This window comes from Rhinolophus hipposideros (genome assembly GCF_964194185.1).
Source record: "Rhinolophus hipposideros genome assembly, chromosome: 23".
Lineage (NCBI taxonomy): Eukaryota > Metazoa > Chordata > Mammalia > Chiroptera > Rhinolophidae > Rhinolophus > Rhinolophus hipposideros.
Genome location: NC_138069.1, coordinates 8,887,088 through 8,911,313, shown reverse-complemented (window position 1 = coordinate 8,911,313; position 24,226 = coordinate 8,887,088). Strand labels below are relative to the sequence as shown.

Sequence of the window (24,226 nt, the reverse complement as noted above, 5' to 3'; positions counted from 1 at the left end):
CTCTCAACCACAAGGTTGCCAGTTCGACTCCCGCAAGGGATGGTGGGCTGCGCCCCCTGCAACTAGCAACGGCAACAGGACCTGGAGCTGAGCTGCGCCCTCCACAAGTAAGACTGAAAGGACAACAACTTGAAGCTGAACGGCACCCTCCACAACTAAGATTGAAAGGACAACAACTTGACTTGGAAGAAAGTTCTGGAAGTGCACATTGTTCCCCACTAAAGTCCTGTTCTCCTTCCCCAATAAAAAAAAAAAAAAGAGTAATAAAATTGATAAATTCCTGTCAAAATAATGAAACAGATGTTACATAACCAGTGTCAGGAGTGAGGATACACTCTGATGGGTCTAATGAACATTTTAAAAATAATGAATGGATGTTAAGAAAAATTTAAAGTGAATAAGTTTGAAATTTTAGATAGTCAAATTCCTTGAAAAACAACAGAGTCTACCCAAACTGGCTCCACACATACAAACAGAAAATTTACATAATCCAATATCTAGAAAAAGGAATTTCTAATTACAAATCTTTCCATTTAGAGATTCAGACCCACATGGTTTCACTGGCGAATTTCTCTAAACATTTAAAGAAGAAATAATACATAAAGTGTGACAGGAAATAGAAAAAGATTGAATACTTTTCCTTTTTAATGAGCTGAGTTTAATTTTTTTAAATTGAGAAGTGACATAAAACGTGTAACAGCCCAGTTTAATTTTGACAGCAAAACCTGACAAGGACATTACACAAAAGCAATATTACAGGTCAGTTTTTTGTTTTTGATTTTTATGAAATTAGATCTAAAAATCTTAAAAATATTAAGGAATCAAATTCCAGTGATACTAGAGAGGATAACACATCATGATTAAGTTGAATTTATTCCCAGAGTTGCAGTGTTAATTTAATAAATGTGATTCACTACATTGACAGAATTAATGTCAGATGATCATCTTTAGGAATACAGAAAACGTTTGATAATACTCAAAACCCATTCACTTATAAAACTTTTAGCAAGCTAGGAAAAGAAGGAATCTTGCATAATTTTATTAGACGTATCTACATAAACTCTACAGGAAACATTGAAAACTTTCTCCTTGAATTTGGGAATGTGTCAAGAATGCTCACCAATACCAAAACCACTGACTAAGAGATCCTATAAAGTGCATTTAGGCAAGGGAAAAAAGATTGGTAAAGAAAATACAAAACTCATTGTCGTGTGAGAGACCCTGCTTGCTGTGCCATTTGTCGTGCGGAGCGGCCTGTGGGGCCTCTGGTCCCTCTCCCCACATAAGAACACAGGATATGGCTAGGCCAAAAAAGGAACACCCACGGAGCCATAGATAGGGGAATCATACCACTGTATTCTCTCTGGCGGCCGGGGGTAGACACACACAGTAGTAGCCACACGATCGCAGTCTGCCATTCACTTCTCTGCCTGCCTGCCAACCAACCAACCAATCAACGCAGCCCGGCAGTTACATCAGTAGCCAATTGACTAACCGGTTACAGCTGATGGCCAACCAATCACAGTTGATGGTCATTCACTACCCAAGCCAGCACCTCCCCATGCGAGGCAGAGAGTGTAGAAACCGCTCTCTGGATCTCCGCACACTCATTCAGAAAGTATATGATCTGCATGTAGAAAATCCCAAAATACCTACATGTGAACTTTTAGAATTGATTGTAAATCATTTCAGCAAGTACTGGATACTCATTCAGAAATCAGTTATTTCTATTTAATAAGCAACAAAAAAATTAGAAAAATGGAATTTAATAAACATACTATGTATAAACATCAGAAAACATCCAGTTACATCAGAATAAGTCTAACAAAAGTTGTAAAACACCTCTACACAGGAAAACACACAGAATTTTTTAGTTCCTTAGTTTTAAATCAATTGAATCAATATTTTTAAGATATAAATTCTCCCCAAATTTATATAATATTCGAAGTAATCCCATCAAAATCTTAGTAGAGAAACTGACGTATAACATAAATATGTCACATAAGAATGCATTTACAATAACAACAGAAACTACTTCAGCGTAAACTTAAATTTCCAAAGACGTTACTTTTAAATACTCCCAAAAGACAAAAATTAAGATATCATGTTCTAAAATATGGAGTTACCATTATTAAGGTATTAATTTTCCATAGATAATCTTGTAAATTTAATGAGATCCTGATGAAAAAAACCATTAAGTATGGTTGCTGTTTTGTGCCTGGTACATTGGGAAGGATAAAAAAGCAAGAACTAGAAAAAATGGGAGGATAAAAGAGCTATTTAGGGGAGCCTTGTATTTTTATATAATTAATTCAAAAAGGAGAAGAAATGTAATCTCCCTCACAAAAACAAAACAAGTAAATTTAATATCTGTAGAATTGTTGATATAATTCCACCAAGAATTATTTCTGGTGACATTTAAAAGATAGTATTTTGTCTGTTCATGCCTAGTGGGATATGTCATAAAGACCAAGTGCCAGCAGTCTTATGTTTTGGTAGTGATGGTAATATTGTTAACAGTTTTTTATATGTGTATATATAGACACATATATAATAATATGTAACTAATTATAATTAATATATGTACAGAAATATCTAAGTTATATACAGAAATCATTTGGAACCAAGATTTTGTAGTATCATGTTGCTGGTAATGATATTGTTAAAGCTATTATATATGTATAGATGACATGTATGTATTTTTAAAATTTTATAAAGATACATTCAATTAGAAATAATTAAAATTTGTAATTATAATTAACACAATATAGTTAATAATATATGTGCATATTATCATTATCAATCCTTTTTTTCCAACATAAAAGTATTAACAGAAAAAAGAAAAAGAACATAAATATGAATAATAAAATGGCATAACTATGTATGTATCAATAATCACTTTAAATGTAAGTTGATTAAATGCTCCAATTAAAAGACATAGGGTAGCTGAGTGGATAAGAAAACAAGACCCGTGCATAGTCTGTTCACAAGAGACCCACTTTACATCAAAAAACACACACAAAGTGACAGTACAGGGATGGAAGAAAATATTTCATGTGAATGGAAACGGGGGGAAAAAAACCCAACAGGTAGCAGTATTTATATCAGACAAAACAGACTTTACAATAAAGTCTATAATAGGAGACAGAGGGACGTTACATGATGATAAAGGGATCACCCCAATAAGAACATACAACCCTTGTAAACATTTATGTCTCCAACATAGAAGCACCAAACTATATAAAGCAAATACTGACCAACATAAAGGGAGAAATCCACAGTAATACAATCAGAGTAGGGCACTTGAACACCCCATTGACACCAATGGACAGAGCTTCCAGACAGAAAATCAACACAGAAATAGTGGCCTTACATGACACATTAGACCAAATGGATTTCATTGATATTTTTAGAGTATTTCACCCCAAAGCAGCAGAATACATTAGATTGGTGCAAAAATAATTGCAGTTTAAAAGGTTAAAAATAATTGCAAAAACCAGTTACTTTTGCACCAACCTAATACATGCTTTTTAAGTTCGTATGTAACATTTTCCAAGGTAGATCGTGTTAGGCCACAAAACAACTCTCAATAAATTTAAGAAGATTGAAATCATACCAAGTGCCTGCTAGCCAACTTGGTATGGTGTGGCTTTCTCTGACCACATTGGTATGAAACTAGAAATCAAATATAAGAAAACTGAGAAACACAGAAACATGGAAGCTAAATAACATACTACAAAATTATGAAGGGATTAACAACAAGATCAAGGAAGAAATGTAAAGAACCTCAAGACCAATGACCCAAAATCTATGGGGTACAGTGAAAGCAGTCCTAAGAGGAAAATTCATAGCAATACAGGCTTACCTTAAGATAAGAAAAATCTCAACAATCTAATCCTACACTTCAAGGAACTAGCAGAAGAACATCAAAGTCCAAAGTGAGTGGAAGGAAGGAAATAATAAAGATCAAAGAGGAAATCAATGAATTAGAGTCTAAAAAGCAGTACAAAAGATCAGTAAAGTCAAGAGCTAGTTCTTCGAAACGATAAACAAAATTGGTAAACCTTTAGCCAGACTCATCAAGAAAACGAGAGGATCCAAATAAAATCAGAAATGAAAGAAAAGTGACAACTGACACCACAGAAGTACAAAGGATTATAAACAAATATGAGCAATTACATACCAACAAATTGGACAATCTGGAAGAAATGGATAAATTCCCAGAGACATTGAATCTTCCAAGACTGAATCAGGAAAAAACAGAAAATCTGAACTGACCAATTTCTACAAACAAAATTGAATCAGTAATCATAAAACTCCCAACAAACAAAAGTCCTGGACCACATGGCTTCACAGTTGAATTTTACTAAACATTCAAAGAAGAATTAACACCTGTCCTCAAACTATTTTAAAGTATTCAAGAAGAGTGAAGGTCCCCAAGCTCATTCTACAAGGCCACCATTACCCTGATTCTAAAACTGAAGACATTACCAAAAATAAAAAATTATATGCCAATGTCCCTGATGAACATACATACAAAAATCCTCAACAACATATTAGCAAACTGAATTCAACAGTGCATTAAAAAGATCATACACCATGATTAATTGGGATTTATTCCTGGAATGCAAAGTTGGTTCAATATCTGCAAATCAATTCACATGATACACCACATAAACAAAATGAAAGATGAAAAGCATATGATCTTATCAATATATGCAGGAAAAGCACTTGACAAAAATCCAGCATACGTTTATGATAAAAACTCAGCAAAATGGGAATAAAGGGAACATACCTCAACATAATAAAGGCCATATAAGACAAGTCCACAGATAATATCGTACTCAATGGGGAAAAGCTAAAAGCGTTCTCATTAAGATCAGGAACAAGACAAGAACGTCCACTTTCACCACTTTTATTCAGCATAGTATTGGAAGTCCCAGCCACAGCAATCAGACGAGAAAAAGAAATAAAGGCATCCACATTGGAAAGGAAGAAGTAAAACTGCATTTATTTGCAGAGAATATGATATTACATATAGAGAGAACCGTGAAGATTCCACCAAAAAACTATTAGAATTGATAAATGAATTTAGTAAAATAGGGTAAGAAATTAACATTCAGAAATAGGTTGCACTTTTATACATCAATAATGAACCATCAGAAATCGAAATTAAGAAAACAATTCCATTTACAATTGCATCGAAAAATAAAGTACCTAGGACTAAGTTTAACCAAGGAGGTAAAAGACCTGCACTCGGAAAATTGTAAGACACTGAAGAAAGAAATTGAAGAAGATACAAATAAATGAAGCATGTACTGTGCTCATGGATATGAAGAATTACCATCGTTAAAGTGTCCATACTGCCCAAAGCAACCTATAGATTGAGTGCAATCCCTATCAAAATACCAAAAGGCATTTTTCACAGAACAAGAATAATCTTAAAATTTATATGGAACCACAAGAGACCTTGAGAATAGCCACAGAAATCTTGAGAAAGAAGAGCAAAGTTAGAGGTGTCATGCTATCTGATATCAAAGTATACTGAAAGGCATAGTAATCAAAACAGCAGGGTACTGGCAGAAAAATAGACACAGATCAGTGGAACAGAAGAGAGAGCCCACTAGTAAACCTGCCGTATGTGGTCATTTAATCTATGACAAAGAAGGCAAGAATATATAATGGTTTAAAGTCAGTCTCTTCATGCAAAGAAATGAAACTAGCCACAGAAATTTTTTTTTTTTAATTTTATTGAGGAATGTTGGGGAACGGTGTGTTTCTCCAGAGCCCATCAGCTCCAAGGCGTCCTTCAATCCAGTTGAGGAGGGCACAGCCCACTGTCCCATGTGGGAATTGAACCGGCAACCTTGTTGTTGAGAGCTCAGGCTCTAACCAGCTGAGCCATCCAGCCGCCCCTCTGGAAACTCAGCAGCAGCTCATTGTCTTCAATCTAGTTGTGGAGGGCGCAGCTCACTGGCCTATGTGGGAATCGAACCGGCAACCCTGTTGCTCAGAGTTCTGCTCTAACCAACTGAGACATCCGTCCGCCCTAGACCACTTTCTTATACCATATGCTAGAATAAACTCAAAATGGATTAAAGACTTAAATGTAAGACCCCAAACCATAAAACTCCTAGAAGAAAACATAAGCAGTAAACTTTTTCATAACACTTCTAGCAGTATTTTTTTGGATATTGTCTCCTCGGGCAAGGGAAACAAAAGAAAAACAAATGGAACTGTATTAAACTAAAAAGTTTTTGCACAGCAAAGAAGATCACCAACAAAAGGAAAAGACAGTCAACTAAATTGGAAAAGATACTCGCCAATGATACATCTGATAAGGGTTAATATCCAAAATTTATAAAGAACTCATACAGCTCAACACCCAGAAAACAACACAATTTAAAAATGGGCAGAGGATCTACATAGACATTTGTTCAAAGAAGACATACAGATGACCAGTACCCTGTTTCCCCGAAAATAAGAACTAACTGGACAGTCAGCTCTAATGCATCTTTTGGAGCAAAAATTAATAGAAGACCTGGTATTATGTTAATGTTATGTTATGTTATACCCGGTCTTAAATAAGACTGAGTCTTATATTAATTTTTGCTCCAAAAGATGCATTAGACTTGATGGTCCGGCTGGGTCTTATTTTGGGGGAAACATGGTAGACATGTGAAAAGATGCTCAACATCACTAGTCATCAGATGCAAATTGAAATTACAGGGAGATAACATCTCACACCTGTCAGAATGGTTATCAGTAAATCAACAAGCGAGGGTAGGGAGAAAAGGAAACCCTGGTGCATTGTTGTTGGGACTGCAAATTGGTGCAGCTGCTATGGAAAACAGTTTGGAGGTTCTTCAAAAAACTAAAAATAGAGCTATCTTATGACCCAGGAATTCCACTTATGATATTTATCCAAAGAAATCTAAAACACAATTTCGAAAAGATATATGCACCCATATGTTTACTGAACCACTATTTACAATAGCCAAATATGGAAGCAGTCTAAGTGCCCAAAAGTAGAAGTTGGATAAAGAGGTGGTACATATATACAATGGAATATTACTCAGCCATAAAAAGAATGAAATCTTACCCTTTGTGACATCTAGATGGGCCTAAAGGGTATTCTGCTAAGTGAAATGAGTCAGACTGTAAAAGATAAATACTGTATGATCTCATTTATGTGTGAAATGTAAAGAACAAAAGCAAGAAACAAATAAAACAGAAACAGACTCATACAAACTGATGGTTCTCAGAGGGGAGGGGTGTTGGGAGTCTGGGTGAAAAGGGTGAAAGGATTAAGAAGTACAAATTAGTAGTTAACAAAATAGTCATGGGGTTGTAAATAAAGTACAGCATAGGGAGTATAGTTAATAATTTTTTAACAATTATGTATTTTACCAGCGGGGTACTAGACTAACTGGGGGAATCACTGTGTAAATTATCTAAATGTCTAACCACTATGCTGTACACCTTAAACTAACATAAAATGATATTGAATGTCAACTGTAGCTGAAAAAATAATTTCAAAAATAAAACAAAATAATCATGTACTTTTTGAGCTAATAAATGTTATATTTTTTAAAGTATTATACAAAATCAAAGATATTAAGTCAAAACTCTAGTCCAAAATTTGAATAAGAAATGTCAGCATCAACACGTGACTTTTTTTCCTCTTTAAAATATTTCCCAAGTTGGTTTACTTTATGAAAAAATATGTTTACTGGAGTTTTTAATTGTAAAAACTCAGAAGCAGTGACAGTCAAGTAGTTTTAACACTCCTACTGGTTACAGAGCCCCGATTGTGGTGAGTAAATATCATTCTCCCACTAAAAGGATACAAGCCTTTATGAACTAATGGCTTATATCACATGTGGAGTAGCAGATGTCTTTGTGATTTTTTGTGTCAGAAAGCAAACAAGTATCAACAACTATTGGGATTCTGTCAAAAGTTCCTAGTAACGTAAAAGGGTTATCTTGAGTATCAAAAAATATTGCTAAAATTTATCAGAAAAGGATAATTGATATTTATAAAGTTTTTTGTTTTGCATTTGTTACACTGTTACATTTTCTCTCTTTCTCTTAATGTGATTTATATTAATAGATTTTCCTAATATTAAACTACCCTGGCATTCCTAGTAAAAGCTTGACTTGAGCTGTTTGCTGTCTTTTTTCTGAATCTCGTTTGATAATCGAGTTTAAGATTCTTGCATTCATTATTTCTTAGTGCAATGTTAGCCTATAATTTTAATTTCTAGTACTGTTTTGTCATATTTTTGTATCATGATTCTGTGAGCCTTAATACTTGGGGACTATTACCTCTTTTCTGCATTTGCTGTAAGATTGTTTTCTACCTGGAAAGACTCTTTCATTTACATTCATTATGATTAATGGCAGGTTGGATTTACTTTTACTACATTATGTGCTTTGTCTTCTTTTTTCTCTCCTGTTTTTGCTCTCTCTTTATAGTAAGTTCTCTTCTTCCAGTCCTCCCCCAACTATACTCCCTTAGATACTGTGTTTAACCTATTCTTTTTATTCTAATTCTGGCTATTTTCATGTGCCTACTTAAAAATAACCGAAGTTATCGAAGCTTACAAAAGTTTCCTTCTGGTGACTGTATCCAAATGCGATGGCTATTTTTGCCCAGAATTTTAGTTCTTCTTATTTATTACATAAATTTTGCCTTATTGTATTGTTTTATGCAATTATTATTTACTCAGCTATAACCCTGTGTTTACCATTGTTTGCTTTTATTTCTTGCATCTGAGACTTTACTTACGAGAACACTTGTGCTATATCTGAGGTACACCATTTAAAATTTCTTTTAATAAAGTTTTCTTGGTAAACATCTCAACTGGGTGTATTGCTTCACTTTTTGTTGTTGTTGTTGCCTGAAAATATCTTTATTTTGCATCTTCCTTGAGGATGGTTTTGCCATGAATGCAGTTTTGGGAGGAGAATCTTTTTGCCTCAGCACGATCAATACATTCTATTTTCTGGCATCCATTGTTTTTTGAGAAGTCAGTTATTAATCTAACTGCCTTTCTTTTATAGCTTATCTACATTTTCCCTCCGCCTTCATTAAAGTGTTTTGTTTATCTTTTCTGTTTAAAATTATAGTTGTAGTTTCTAATTATCCTGTTTGGATTTGTTGGGCTGCTCTAGGCTTTCTTTTAATTGAAAAATAGTCCTTTTCTCAGACATTGTCGCATTTCTCTTTCTGTTATCACCTTGAAATTTGTTTAGACATACGTTGTCTTTTCAGCCTATCCTCTGTATCAGTTATTTCTTATTTTCTGTCTCTTTCTGACTTTGTGCTGTGTTATTTTTTGTCTCTCTCTTCCCAGTTCACTCATTCTTTTTATTTACATTGTAGTGTCATTTAATTTCTTTGTTTTCTTTTTGAATTTTTCTCTCCGTTTTAGTTTGGGTAATTTCTGTTGACCTATTTTTACGTTCATTGATTCTTAAACTCAGTTGCATCAAGTCTTTTGACGAGCTTATCACAGGCATTCTTTATCTTTAGTACCACATTGTTTCTAACATTTTCATTTTACTCTAATATTTTCCTTATGCCTGCTGAAATTCTTCACCTGTCTATCAGATTGTCCGTCTTTTCCACTGAGCCTTTGTTGTTTTAAATCCTCTGAGAGTTCAGCATCTGGATAATTTCTAATTTTCACGGTTTGCCCTGTTTATTGCTTTGTCTCTTGGCAGTGGATTGTTGGGGTTCTTCCCCCTTTATATTTTTATGTGAGTCATTATTTTGGATTTAATGCTAGGTATTGTGTGTAGGGAATGAAGAGTAGATAGTGTTTAGGCCTGGAGATGAACACAGCTCTTCTGCTAGAATCGAAATAGGTTTGGATTTTGTGTTGTTATGATTACCTTCAATGCACCAGTGGTTTCAGATTCCCCTTGGTGTTACTTTGTGGTTAGGGTTGGCACTGGTTTGTTGGAACATTTTTCTAAGCATTCTTGCTCCCCCCTCAGTTTTAGGCCTTCCCTGTGCTTTTGTGTTTCCAACAGGATCTCTCTCTGTATTCCCGTATTCTCGCGTCTCTTCCAAAAGCAGACTGCTGTTGCCAGTTACTCCACTGCTTGTTGGCCTTGCTGTGGGGAGCGAGGACATTCAGGAAGGATTTTTTTTTTGGTCCTGGTCAGTACTCACCTGCTTGGTTGCTGTTTACAGTCTCCTGCTCATTTTCAAGTCTTTATTTGAAAGTTTTTTATTATAGCTTTATATTTTCTGATACTTGGCAGTGGAGACGTGTCTTAAATGATTGGTAGTGTTTCAGTATGTGAGATAGAATGGATGGGTTAATACAAATTGAGGAAATAATAAAGTTACTTAGCAGAATGTAAGTTATTTCTATGTAAGGACCCATGAATAGTCACGTGACTTGGTTGCTACTTACTCTTGAATTCTCTCACACCTGAAACAGAACAGCTTCGCCATCAACTCTTTTTGAGAAATCATCAGGAAATTTTGCATCTTTCATTAGAGCTTGTATGTGAGAGGGTTTTTTTGTGTGTGGGGAGGAGGATAAGGGAGTGGTTTTTTCCAGGCTTACACTATAAGATAAAGGGATAAAAATATTTTGGGGATGGACTGTATGTGGCTTTGACTATCAAATGTTATAGTTTAAATTTTATTGGATAACCATTAGCAGTCTATTGTAGCATTTTGAACAGGAGATGATTGATCTAGATGTTTTTACTGACCATGCCAGATGGAATTAGAGAGGAACATATTTGAAGCAGCAGGATTACCTATTGTGATATTTCAGGACTGAAGTTATTAAGACTTGAATAAGTGATAGCAATAATAGGAATAAAAGAAAGGGCATTGAGAGAGGGATTTATTAAAAAAAGAATTGACAAGTTCTAAGAAATGATTGAAGATAAGATTTGCAAGGCAAGCAGGGGAGTTGGAAATGTTGATGGAATTTTATACTTGGGTAACTAGGAAATTTTTTGTATTAGCAAAAGATACGACATCGTGAAAAGTAGTTGGGAAAACAAATTATGTGTTATTTATTGGATGTGAGGTTAATTATAAGGTATACTTTAGAACATATCCTTTGTAAGTTTTTAAAATTATGATTTAGTCTGATTAGACAGGCTATGTGGTCTTGTGTCAGTAGCGTTAGTTTTGGAGACAAGCCTGTATTCAGTTCACCTTTAATAAGTATCACTGCTCTGAGACTGGAAAGTCACTAGTCTCTGGATTTTACTTTGTTCATCTGTGAACACAAGATAGTAAGAGCTGCTTACAGGGGTGTTGTATGAACTAAATGTATGTGCATGCCAGCCCATTTAAGCCTTCAGTAAATGTTAGCCTTACTCTTGGCTATGGTCATACATTAAGATGGACACCAAAGAATAATGCATAAAACATTTTTGTTTTCCTGTTTATCAGTTCACTGAAATCATAACCTTGATTGATTGCTAATATGTGTATAATCAGGCAGTTTGTAACTAGATTAGCTCAGAAGTTCTTATTGAATGTGTAGGTGTATTTCACAGCCTTCATTTCTGGTAAGTGACTTTACTTAGAGGATGTATGTTTATGTGAGCAAGACAGACTATTTCCTGGAAGGAAACTGTGGTCTCCAGATCTTTATAATAATGTCACCTTTAATCTTTTTGAGCTAATGAGCTTTATACAGACTGTTTGCTTGATGCAATTTCTTGTAAGAAATAAATGAAGCCTCCTTATGAGCCTGTTAAGACTCCATAGACTGTCAGTAATATGGAAAAATTGGATGTTTAATCAGGAATGTGAACATGTGTTTCAGGTAGAGAATTCCAAAGATAATGAAGATAGTATTCTACAAAGAGAAATTCCTGCCAGACAATCTCGACGGAGGTTTCGGAAAATTAACTATAAAGGAGAGCGCCAAACCATTACTGATGATGTGGATATTCACAGCTATCTTTCTGTGAGTATATTTAGGAACAGTCTATGAATCTTCCTTTAATTTTCATATATAATATCTTTAATTTACATATATTTTGGTAATATCAACACTTTGGGCTCTATGTATAAAAATTTGGGGCTGTGAAATAGATCTATATAATTTTTAAAAATACTTCTGCTTGGTTGAGTTGGGTAGAAATACTCTTATCAGTGAGAGTTTTGTTTTTTTCTGTTTAAATAATGTAAAAAAAATTGTTAACCATATTTTTAAACATATTTGTAGATTTCCTTGCCTTTTTACTACCTGAATACAACATAGATTAGAGTCCTGAAAACTCAGGTAATGGACTCACTTTTTTTCTGATAATGCTGTAAGACATACAAAAGAAATAAAAATATGTCAATTCTGCCTTTGAGATGTGGGATAGATATGCATAATGGGTGTCATTGCAGAAACATACGCAAGCACTAAAGGTATATTTTCACATGCAAATACTGCAAAAGAACCAGATGAAATAAACTTCGTAATACCAGAAGGAAAATAAGCTGTTTTTCAAAAGTCTTCAGTTTTGTAATTGTAGATAACTTCATTTTAGACTGAAAAATAGTTGAATCAAAAAGTATGGATAATCAAAGAAAGGAAAAATCCAGGTGGATTTTTGTCAGTTTTCAAAGGAGTCATGATCCCCCAAAATATAAAAACAATGTAGAGACTGACTAACAAAGTTCCCGAGGGTATGTTTAGTTCTTTTGGTTGTCAGAAACAGACATTTTCTTATTCCGTGTTAGGAACAAGCATGATTATTTAGGGAGCTGTTTGTACTGAAGTAACTGTTAAATTTAAGGCAGCTCTAAGGATTTAGTCACATTTGCCTAATTTCCCTAATATTCAGCACATTCTAATTCTGATGACAAACAATAACATACGATATACTACCTAAATTTTTTACTACATCCAGAGCCATGCGAAGTTCATTTCCTGTTCTTACTTAATAATTTTCTTTTTACATAGTAAATTTCCCCATCACTAATTAATTTAAACTAACATGTTTTGCCTTATTACACAAGTAATATATGTCTGTTTTTGAAAAAATTGAAAGTTGATTAGTCCCATTTTTTAATATTCTTGGATAAAGCTTTTTCAACATACAAATAGATATGTAAGTTTTTTGACTAACTTTTAAAACTTAAATATATGATCTATTTTATAACTTTAAAAGTTAAATATATAATCTAAACATCTTTGAATGCTATTAAATGGGTTTGTTTTTTTACAACATTATTCTTAAGAGTGTCATAATTCTCCATTATAATAACTGCTGTAGTTTATTTACTCCGTTCTGGATATTTGGTCATTTAGATTTTTCTAGTTTTTGTAATTTCTTTAAAAAATTAAGATGCTGAGTGTCTTTGTGGTTATATATGCCCATATCTTTGGTTTCTTTAGAAAAAAATCTAAGTACAATTGCAAGAGTAAAATGTATAATTGTTGTAGTCTCCTTGTGTGAGTTAGAGAGCATAGCATAGTTTGTGTGTTTTGATTTCTTGCTTATTCTAGTTGCAACTTTAGTGTGTTCTCTTCCCAGATTTTTTTGGTGTCATGTCATGAAGCTTAGACAGATTCCATATTTGCTCTGCTATCTATGGCTAGTGCTTATTAGTTATTTACTTTAGCCTCGGTGTGTACTGAAAGTTGTCCTCTTGCGGATATGCTGGTTTCCTGAGTGGACCAGAAAGCACAGTAGGCACACTGCTTGGGATTGTATCTATTTGATGACTCTAAAGTGTGGCATTTTTGCATGTAAAGGCTTACTTAGCTAGTTTTAGGTAGTTATCCTACTAGGTACTGTCAGGAATTTGGCATATCATGGAAAGGGGAGAACTAAGTGGATTCAGTTTTGATAAAACTGATTTATTAACCATGAGACTGAGTTATAGAAGGCTTTTTGGTTGTGTTACTTGCATTTGCGGTTTCCTGAATTGTTTTGTGCTTTTTGTTTTTCCTGAAAGGAATATGTTTCAGGCAATTTAGAAAATACAGTATTAAGAAGTTTTCATTTACTTATAATTGATTTCACCAATTATGTAAAACCTATGCATCTGGCCAAATTCCTACATATTGGTAGTTGATCCATCTGGATAAGGATACTTTGTAACAGAAAATCTTAATTAGTATTAATAAAGCATCCAGTAGAGAATTGGTTTTATGGTTCCTATAGAGTTCTTTATTTCTTTTGTTCTACTGTAGCAGTTCAGAGAGAAGGATCAGCAGGAATCTTTCCTTCTTTCAGACAGCAGTAGAAACTTGACAGTTTCTTTTTTCATTTGCAAACCATCATAAACTTTCTTGCTAGAGTGCTGAAGGTCAAAAATTCTTAAAGTTGTACAGAAGGTTTTGCTACTCTTTTTTTTAATCGTAATTATTAGTACACAGCCTGGGTTTGCATGTGTTTTAAAGTTATTTTCTAACTGAATGCTCAGAAAAATTGGAAAAGATGGTTTAGTTTTATGAAATATTTTCAGTTTTGTCATACATTGCTTTGCATAAAGACGAGAACCATAATCTTAAAAGTGCAAGTTTTTATTTTAATGTTAAAAAAAGAGCATCTCTATAACAGTAATAACATTTTTGAAACTCCTTTGGGTATTGCTGTCAGCTTGCAACAAATTTAAATGTCCCCAAATTTCTCAGCAATTTCAGAGCTTTGATCTTTGAGGTGGGTATATTTGATACTTAGGAAAAGTGAAAAAGGTGATTGGGAGCGACATTCAATGAGTAGGATGGGTTACTGAGCTAAGTGGAAATAGTCTAGTTAGTATTTAGAAGAGCCATCCTTCCTTCACTAACTGTATGATCAGGGCATTTCATCTGAACTCTTTGTGATTTGCTGACTTGACGTCTAAAAATGAGGATGGTAATACCAGGTCTGCCTGTTTTAGGAGGTGATTGCTGAAGTACTTGGAACGTATGTGCACACTCACAGTCTAACCAGTCGGTAATAGCTATAGATTCTTCCTCTCAAATGTTTCAAATGTGTGCCCTCCTCTGAATTCCCCCATGTCATTGCCGTAGTGTTCACTGCCATTCTTTCTAGAACTGTTGTAATAGCAATCGTCCACACTGCCGCAGTCAACTTTCATTATAAAAGTGGTGGGGTTTTTTTCATTTTAAGAGATTTGGAAATTTTTTTAGAAATTCAGAAGTGTTGCATTATTTCTTTATTAAAAGATACCTCCTTAACATCTTGTTTATTTGACATTAAGATTTGGTTTTCTCTTCTCTCTGGTTTCCTTACTGTTAGCCCTATTCTGTACATCTTCCCCTAGCCCCAGCTACCAACTAATCCATCCATTTTACTTCTACCCTGTTTCCCTGAAAATAAGAGCTACCCAGACAATCAGCTCTAATGTGTCTTTTGGAGCAAAAATTAACATAAGACCTACTCTTATATCATATATTATTTTATATTATGTATTATTATACCCGGTAAGACCGGGTCTTATATTAAGTTTTGCTCCACAAGACGCATTAGAGCTGATTTCCGGCTAGGTCTTATTTTCAGGGAAACACAGTATCAGTCCTAAATGAAGCTGTAACAATATCATTTCTTTTTAATCTCTTAAATCTTTTCATTCCCTGCCACCATCTGTCAGAAATCCCAATGATCTAGCATGTAAGGACCTTCAGAGTCTATACCTGTTCTGTCTAATAGAACTTTCTGCAGTGATGGACGTTTTATAACTAAGCTTTCCAAATTGGTGCGAACTAACCAGCCACACATGGCTATTGAGCACTTCAAATGTGGCTAGTATAGCTGAGGATTTTAATTTAAAATTTTAATTTAAAATAAATTACATTTAAGTAACCACATGTGGCTGGTAGCTACCATATTGGACAGCACAGGTCTGGACTTTGTCCAACGTCTTTATCTTTTTTCTTTTTCTACATATTTCCTACCTTTCAACCGTGCTGAACAAATATGCTGACCCTTAAAGAAACCATGTTTTTTATTTATTGTTTCAGTTTTATTGGGATGTAATTTACATACACTGTGTGAGTTTAAAGAGTGCAACATTGTGATTTGATATACATATATGTTACAAAATGATTACCACAATAAGCTTAGTTAATACATCCATCTCCTCACATAGTTACTGTGTGTGTGTTGAAAACTATGTTTTTATAACATACATATACTGTTTGTTTTACTTAGAATGTCCTTTTATTCGTCTTTACAAAATCCTAGTCATCCTCAAGACTAAATTACACATCATCTTATGGGAGGACGCCATGACTTGCCCTTGGGAAGTGTTAGGTACAGATCCCTGCATTCCCATAATAATCCATGTGTATACCTGTGACCACTGAGTACACTACATTGTACTTGTTTATTCAAATGTCTGTCTCTTCCATCGGAACGTCACGCCTTGAAAATGTGCACCACCATCATTGTATCCTCAGAACATATTGCCTGTCAGACAGTAAGAGTGCCTGTTCTTGTATCAGCTTGTTTAGATTCCTATGTAACCTTGGGCAAGCTGTGTAACTTTTCTACGTTTTAATATATAACCTATAGATTTATGAAAGGTTTAAATGAGAGAATGTATATAAAAGGCTCTGCCTAGTGTTTGGTGCCTTGAAAAACATTCAATAATGTCAGCAGTTTCTATTCCTATTGTTGCTGTTGTAAATACTCAAAAAATATCTTGACTTCTATTGCTTACAAAATAATTTTATTATTCTATACCTGGATATAAAATGGTTACCAAAATATGTAACTATGTTAAGATAACTGAAAACAACTACGCTAAATAATCAGGACAAAGAGAGAATAGAGGTAGGAAAAATAAAATCAAGCTGGCTGGAAGTTAGAACAACCAACAGTCACCCAATTACCCCCAACCCCTCCATGTTTTTATAGCATACAATCACAGTAGCTCACTTTAAAGAAGGTAATTTCTTTGCCCAACATCATAAGATGAAGTGGTTACAAAATGTGTATGAAAAATCACTGAATGAGTTGCTTTACTATATGCAGCGAGTGGCTGGAAGCCAATTAAATGACAAGGATGTCTGCCAAAAACTAATGACTGCTTTTGGAATTATTGATCTGAGGACCTCCTTTCTGATAGTAGTTAGCAAAGCCAGTAGTTTAACCCAAGTGTCTTAAATTGTAGATTGCAAAACAATCTCCAAGACATGGGAAGGAAATAGTAGAGTGTATATGTACTGTTATCTTTTAAGTTTTACGAGGATTTTTGTGACTAGTATTTCATAATGAATGCAAAATATTTTTTCTGGTAATATATGTACTAATTTATAAATAGATTACATATTGTTAGAAATGTAGCTCAAAATTTTTTTATTTTAAACAGTTTCAAGATTACACGGTATATTCCTCATTTGACCCCGGTCTACCTCATCAGCCTTCTGGCCCCATTGTTTTGTTGGAAGTCTCTTCCCTTGGTCCTGTTCTCTCTCCCTGCAAGGTTCTTTCTTACAGGCTTCTTTACCTAATGTAATTCTGTCCTTTGATGAATCAGTTTGAATCTTAACTTGCCATTTGCTCCTTTTATCCATAATAGCCTCCTACCTTGTCCTCCTGCCAGAGTCCTACTCAGCTTTCAAGACTCCATTCATCATGCCCTCTTTGGAGGAGCCTTCCCTGACATTTCTTATGCATAGAGCGCACTTCTCTTCATTGATCTCATAGGGTGTTACACATACTTACATGCAGTGTGCTCTTGTAATTCTGCTCTGTTCTGAGGATCAGAGAAAACAAAATTAACTTCTTTAAGAATTTCTTAAATGTCTGTATTTTTTATATAAAGTTCATTGCTGTGTTTTAAATATTCTACAACAGTGAACATTTTTCAAATGTAGTAAGTTGAATTTTTCATATTGGTATGTATGTAACTTAAATGGTAAAGTGAGGCCTTACTGGTATCTTAGTTTCACCAAGGTCAAGCACCAAGTATGCCATTGTTTAATTTTGAATGAATCTACAATATCAGACGACATTCATGCTCAGTTATTTTCATAGAAGCATATTGACCCAAATATAAATCTTGACATTCTCCAAAGGTTTCAGAAGCATCTTGTTGGTTATGAAATTATAGTCGGTTTCATTGATTTCGCCTTTCTTTTTCTTTATTTCTGAATAACAAGCAGCATGGGCATTTCATGTGCTTGTTATCTTCTCTTAACTCTACCCCAAGTCCATCAATAGATTAAGTCATCATTGTTTTCTTTCTGGGTTCCTTTGCTGCATTCTACATTCTCAGGCACAGGATAAACTACTGGCCATCTTCCTTATCTTTCTCCATCATAGCACCTGCACAGAAGTGGGGCCAACCAACTCTTCCCAGAGGGACATCTGGAAAGAGGGATTTCCATGGCAGCATCATGGGTCATGATTTTAAATTCCTTTTGCTCACCCTTCTTTACATATTTTCTTTCCACCCAGTTTATTGTTCTGGGATAATACGGCAGGTGGTGGGCATGGTATGACACTCTAGAATCTACTATTTCATTTTAGACTCACAAATTACTAAACGCAGCAAAGCAGCGCTTTTCTCATTTGTTACTTCTGCTTGCACCTTATGTTTCCTGCTCTCCTGCAGTGCTGTATGTTTTCTTTGGATTCAGATCATATTTAGAGAGATTAAGACCATTCGTCAGTGCAGCTGAATCAGAGTTGATTATGAGGACCAGATCATATAACCACCTTTATGGTAGTACACTGTATAATGGCTAGATTCTTTCACTTGACCGTGGATGTGACATCTTAAGGTTTTTAGCAAAACACATTTGCTAAGTGGAGTCTGTATGTGTCTTTTTGATCAAGCCATCCTGCAGTGAGAAATAGAATCCTAGCCCTGACCTGCTCAGGAGGAAATAGAGAACTTGGTCCAAATATACGATTGCTGAGATTTCAGGGAGCATGTCTTACTCTGTTCAGGTTATATCAAAATACCACCAACTGAAAGGCTTATGAATAACGGAAATTTATTTCTCATAGTTCTGGAGGCTGGAAGTCCAGCATCAGGTGGGGTTCTGATAAAGGCCCTCTTTTGGGTTACAGACAGTCGGCCTCTCGTTGTCTCCTCACAAGGTGGAAAAGGCTAGGGAGCCGTCTGTCCTCTTTTATAAAGGCACTAATCCCAACCATTAGGGCTCCTTCTTCATGAGCTGATCGGCTTCCAAAGACCCCACCTCCTAATTCCATCACCTTGGGAATCAGTATTTGCACATATGAATTTGGGGGTGTGGAGACACAAACCTTCAGACCGTGGCAGCCTCCCAGCGTTTGACTCAGGACCACCCGTTTGGACTTCCGAAGACATTAGGTGCAAATAAACAAAATCTGATGTGGGCAGGTTAATAAGAGCCAGAGCTCTCCGTCTGATGTGATCAAATAGACATTAAACTAGGAGTAAGATGTTATGGTTCTTGTTCTATCTCAAGCACTGACTTGAATTTTACAGAATATGTGAGATCCTCAGTCCCTGCATCATGTGTGGGAATTGAACCAGATAATACGTTTTGTTTTGTTTTGATCTACAGACTGCCAGCTCTTGCTGTGTCCACCTGGTGGAGAGGCCTAGGTTGCTATGGGGGGCCTCTTACAAGGGCACAGATCCCCACCCCAGAGCCCTCGTGACCTAGTCACCGCCCAAAGGCCGTACCTCCTGATGTCACTTTGGAGATTAGGGTTTCTACATAGGAATTGGGATTGGGGGGACACAGATATTCACAGCATAGCAGAGTATCAATAAGCAGATACTTCAGACATTTATTCAAGTCAAAATGGAGGAGGTGTAAACACTCCTGGTGCATCTATTATCAGAATTTCTAGTTTGGACGGCAGAGGTCATAGTCACTGATTATGAAGAAACTCAACATTTGTGAACTTTATTTTGTGTCTGTGGACTTGATGGATCCTGATTGTTTTCAGTTATATTTTGTGTTTGGTAAATACTTGCAGAATGAAAAAATGACTGAGTAAACAATCTTGTATCACTTGTAAAACAAGGAAGTTTGTATGTGGAGCGTTTGCTAATCTTACTCGTGTATAGGACATTGAGTGCTGACCAGGTAGGTACTGAGAGACGTGGAGCCCCACCTCTGCGAGACAGTCTGCAGCATTTCAGCATCGGCTGTCCTCTCACCCTGTTTACAACCCAGAGTGCTCTTTATGATGCTTTGTACGGTAAAAGCAGGACTTTTTTTATTTGGGAGTGACTGACATCTCCTAGGAGAATTTTGCTTCTCGTTTGTCTTCTGGGAAATAATGCAGAATGTAGATAGGATGTGCTTATGCCTAGGTAGAGGGTCATGAGTCCACAGATGGACAGAGAAAGGCAAAGTGGTGGTATCGGGATCAAATAAGGAGGGAAGATGCCTGCCTGGAGCAAATGAAAAAGTGCGAAACAAAGTTCTCAATTGTATAAATGCAAAAACATACAGAAGAATATTAAGAAGGGAATGAATTTGCTGTAATCCTCAAAACCAAAGATAGCCAGCGTTGCTAATGATTGTTAAATGTACCATGTTTGACCGAAAATGAGACCTAACCGGAAAATAAGCTCTAGCATGATTTTTCAAGATGGCATTCCCTGAACATAAGCCCTAATGTAGTCTTTTGGAGCAAAAATTAATATAAGACCTAGTCTTATTTTGGGGGAAACACGGTATGTCTCTTGATTGAGATCTTTTAACTAATTTAGATAATGCTGAATATTTAGTTATTATATCCTGACTCTCTACTTCTCATGTAATTAAATTTTTTCGAAACATTATTTTTAATATTAATATTATATGAGTAACAAAGTATTCTCACGTAGCTTCCTATTTTTCTCTATTACAAACAACTTGTATGGACAAATCTGTATATAACTTTTTTCCTTAGGATTGATTTATGGAAGTTAAATTACTGGGTTATGGGTATAAAAATTATTTTTAAGTCTCTACGTAAGTATTGCTAACTTCTAAGTAGTCATTATTTAAAGTTATCTTTTATCATTCACTCTGTACGAACTTCAGGAGGATTGGCAGGAGGGCAGGACACGCCCTGTCTGGTTGTCTGGGGGCAGTTCTCCTTCCCTGAAATAAGGTGACACTGATTCATATGGGTGTGCCCAGGGAACCAGAATCAGGAAGGTTTTTATCATTCTTGAAACACTACACAAAAAATGTTAAAGAAAGATCTTTTGAAGATTGTTTGAAGCAACTCTGATAATCATGTCTACCTGTGGTCTGAGGTAAGGATTTGCGAGCGCTGCCCAGTTGACAAGGGAATAGCTGCTCAGACATGGCAGACACATTAATGCTGATTGTTACTGCCTGTTACTTTGATTTGTTATCTGCTCAGTAACTGCTACATTTGGTATTTGGCTTTTGTACTGCTAGAAAATGCGTATTTAAAATGAGAGAAGTGATGCGATCTCTAGTATAATCCAGAATTTACAGATGGAAACAACATTCCCAGTAGTTTAATTTTTTATGAGATTTCTTTTTCCAGTCATGTTTACATAAATAGCTCTGTTTTAATTATTGGGCAGATCTCAGTTTTGGAAGAAAACCATCCACTATGTTAAAATTTTACATTAGGTTTACATATATTATGTAACATATTTGATGGATTACTATATATGCCAGGTGTATTCTTGTGTTTGTGTGTGTGTGTGTGTATGAGTGAGGGAAAAATGCTTGATACAACTGCACAGTGTGGGGGGGGGCGGAGGCGAGGGGAGGGGGGGCGGCAAGGAGAAGCCTGGTGCTGCCTTTTTATTGTTCCTTCAGTTTCCCTGATTCTAATTATAGAAGCTTACATCACCTTAGTTGATGATGAAGGCTTCCCTCCCTCTTTGCTTTTTCTTCCTGGATCACTCCCTAAGGATGGATCATATTTCATAGTGCACGTGTGTCCTGCTGGTGGCTTTGAAAGGCTTTTCAGCAGCATGGTGCTGAGCATTTAGTGGACATAGATGAAAGTGTGCTGAAGCACACTGTTCTTTACAGAAGAATAGGAGCATGAGCGTTGGCACTCTGGCTTCCCTCCTTCAGAAAGGCTGAGGAATAGATAGGATGCAGTTTAAAAGCAGGAATTCCTGAGGGGCACCAGTAATTAGAGTTAACCATGTCTGATAACTACAGAGATTCATTTCAGATGTTTAAGTTAACCAAGGGGTTGGGGGGTGGGGAGATGGGAAGCGGTGGAAAAGCTTGAGGCTTGAGAGGAGCCTTTAAAAGAGCTTGTACGTTACCTCTGACATTGTGGTCAAGTGTCATTTATTCGCTCGTTTCCCAAAAGGATTAAAGTATTTTTACAGTATCAATCAGTTCATTGAACAGTTTATATTTCAAAGACCAGATACAACTAAAATACAGAAATGAGTGGCTTCATTTTATTTTATAAAACGACATAATTTTTCTTTTGTTCCTCATCTCCTTTGGTTTGGTTTCTCTAAGTTGTGGTTATAGTTCACTGTGCAGATGGGGAATAAACTGTGGCTATACCTGAGATTACTACAAACCTGGTTTTTGTTATTGTTGGGTTTTGTTTTGTAATGTGTAGGATATATATCCTCTGATAACTTACCTTTTATCCATGATGACTTTTCCCCCCTCCTTTTCAGTGTTGTTGACTTACTGAAATAAAAGGAATAGTTATTGTTCAGTAACTCTCAGAACCTCATCTTTGGCTTTCTATACAACATGATATCAAACGTCCCATTTTGTATTTTTGTTTAGAAATAATTTATATAGTTAACATAAATTTTATATTAACTATATAGCATTCACATTTTTAAGAAAAATATTGTGTAATGGTTTCACGTTTCGAAAGCCGACATATACTGGTTGCTTTATCTTGTAGTAGTGTGAAAGACCTTCTTAAAGCTTAATGTCATATGCCGGGGCATATGTGTTCTTAAATGGTTATCCTGTGATGATGATTCCTAGACAAAGTCTAGATCAGGGAGGGTTTTCTCCTTGCCGCAGTTACTTCATTTGAATTGGTAAGATAATGGAACGAGATCAAGATAAAATTCTAAAAGTGATGGAAGTGAAAAAATTGTTTATTCACCTAATTGTATATTTTTAATTACTTTATAAGTTACTGACTTTTGTCTTCAAAAGATGTTTATTTCTTCCTTCAGTAATTGAGAGGTTAAGGCATTATTTCTGGAGAAACTGTGGTGTGTCATCAGAGTGGCAGTGGATTCATATACTGAATATAGAGTTAGCCTGTTTATTTCTTTCATAGTGTTGCTGCACAGGGAGATTTTGCGTGCTAGATTCACCATACAATTTCCTAGCATGGCAGAACTATGAGATGATTGGTAGAACGAGGGAAAGGGTGATGTCATCCTCACTTAGAGGCCAAACTAAAGGAAAAGAGTTCCTTTATTGAGTTGGTGTTTACTACGAGTTCTAACATATGGCATTAGTGGATCGCATTTCCCGCACAGGGCAGCAGGTTTTTAAAGCAGCTAAGAAGAGATGGCTGTCTCCCTTGCTCAGCTTGAGGTCCTTCTTTGTGTGTTATCAACATGATTTATAAGAACGGGGAAAGGTGCCCATTGGGATTTTGCTTTTTGATTTGGTTTTAATTTATCCTGTTGGTATTATACTTGAATGTAATTACTGTCTGGAATTGAAACTGAAATGTTTTTGAGTCATATTACTAATGTTTATGTACAAAATGCTTGTCTTTTCGAAATGTATCTTTAGGAAATGTTTGGCTTCATTACTTACAAAGTGTCTGCTATAATTTTTCTATTTTAAAAAATGAATGATTAAAATTACATTTTATTTGATTTATTCTTGAATGCTTAACATGTTGTTGAAATTCCAACCCATTGTAGTTTATCTAACTCAAGTATATTGGGGGAAAAATACATTGGTACTTGAAAATCAGTCTGTATGTATTTTCCATGTTTTTTATGTTTAGAAAACTAGTCATGCTTGTTTGTATTTGTGAGATTTAATTTTACATAGAAATGCATTTTGGCAGAAAACAAATAGTTCTTAAGTTTTATGGAAACCTACATTCATAAATGATCACATGTATTAAAAGCATGACCTTTCTTTGTTTAGAGTAATGCTTAGTTTTATGAAGTAAATTCTGGTCTTCTAAGGAGCAGCAGAATTCAGATGGACAGCATAATGTTGTTCAGAAAGTGACTCATACTTTGCCCAAGGGTATTGAAGAACTTTTTAATTTTCCTAATGACAAATACTTATTTCTATGACAGTGGAGTCTTTTGTAATAACACCTATCTCTC

General features: G+C 35.3%; 1 protein-coding gene across 8 annotated transcripts in view; it reads left to right on the top strand.

Moving 5' to 3' along the window:
• RAPGEF6 (Rap guanine nucleotide exchange factor 6) overlaps positions 1 to 24,226 on the top strand; it is a 179,758-nt gene that overhangs the window by 59,422 nt on the left and 96,110 nt on the right. For all 8 annotated transcript variants that reach the window (XR_013992373.1, XM_081035330.1, XM_081035328.1 and 5 more), the window contains one exon: positions 11,814 to 11,957. Coding sequence is in view for 7 of the 8 variants with exons in the window: in XM_081035330.1 (XP_080891456.1) it covers positions 11,814 to 11,957 (144 nt within the window). In the remaining variant the exon portion in view is untranslated. The remainder of the gene's footprint in view (positions 1 to 11,813; positions 11,958 to 24,226) is intronic.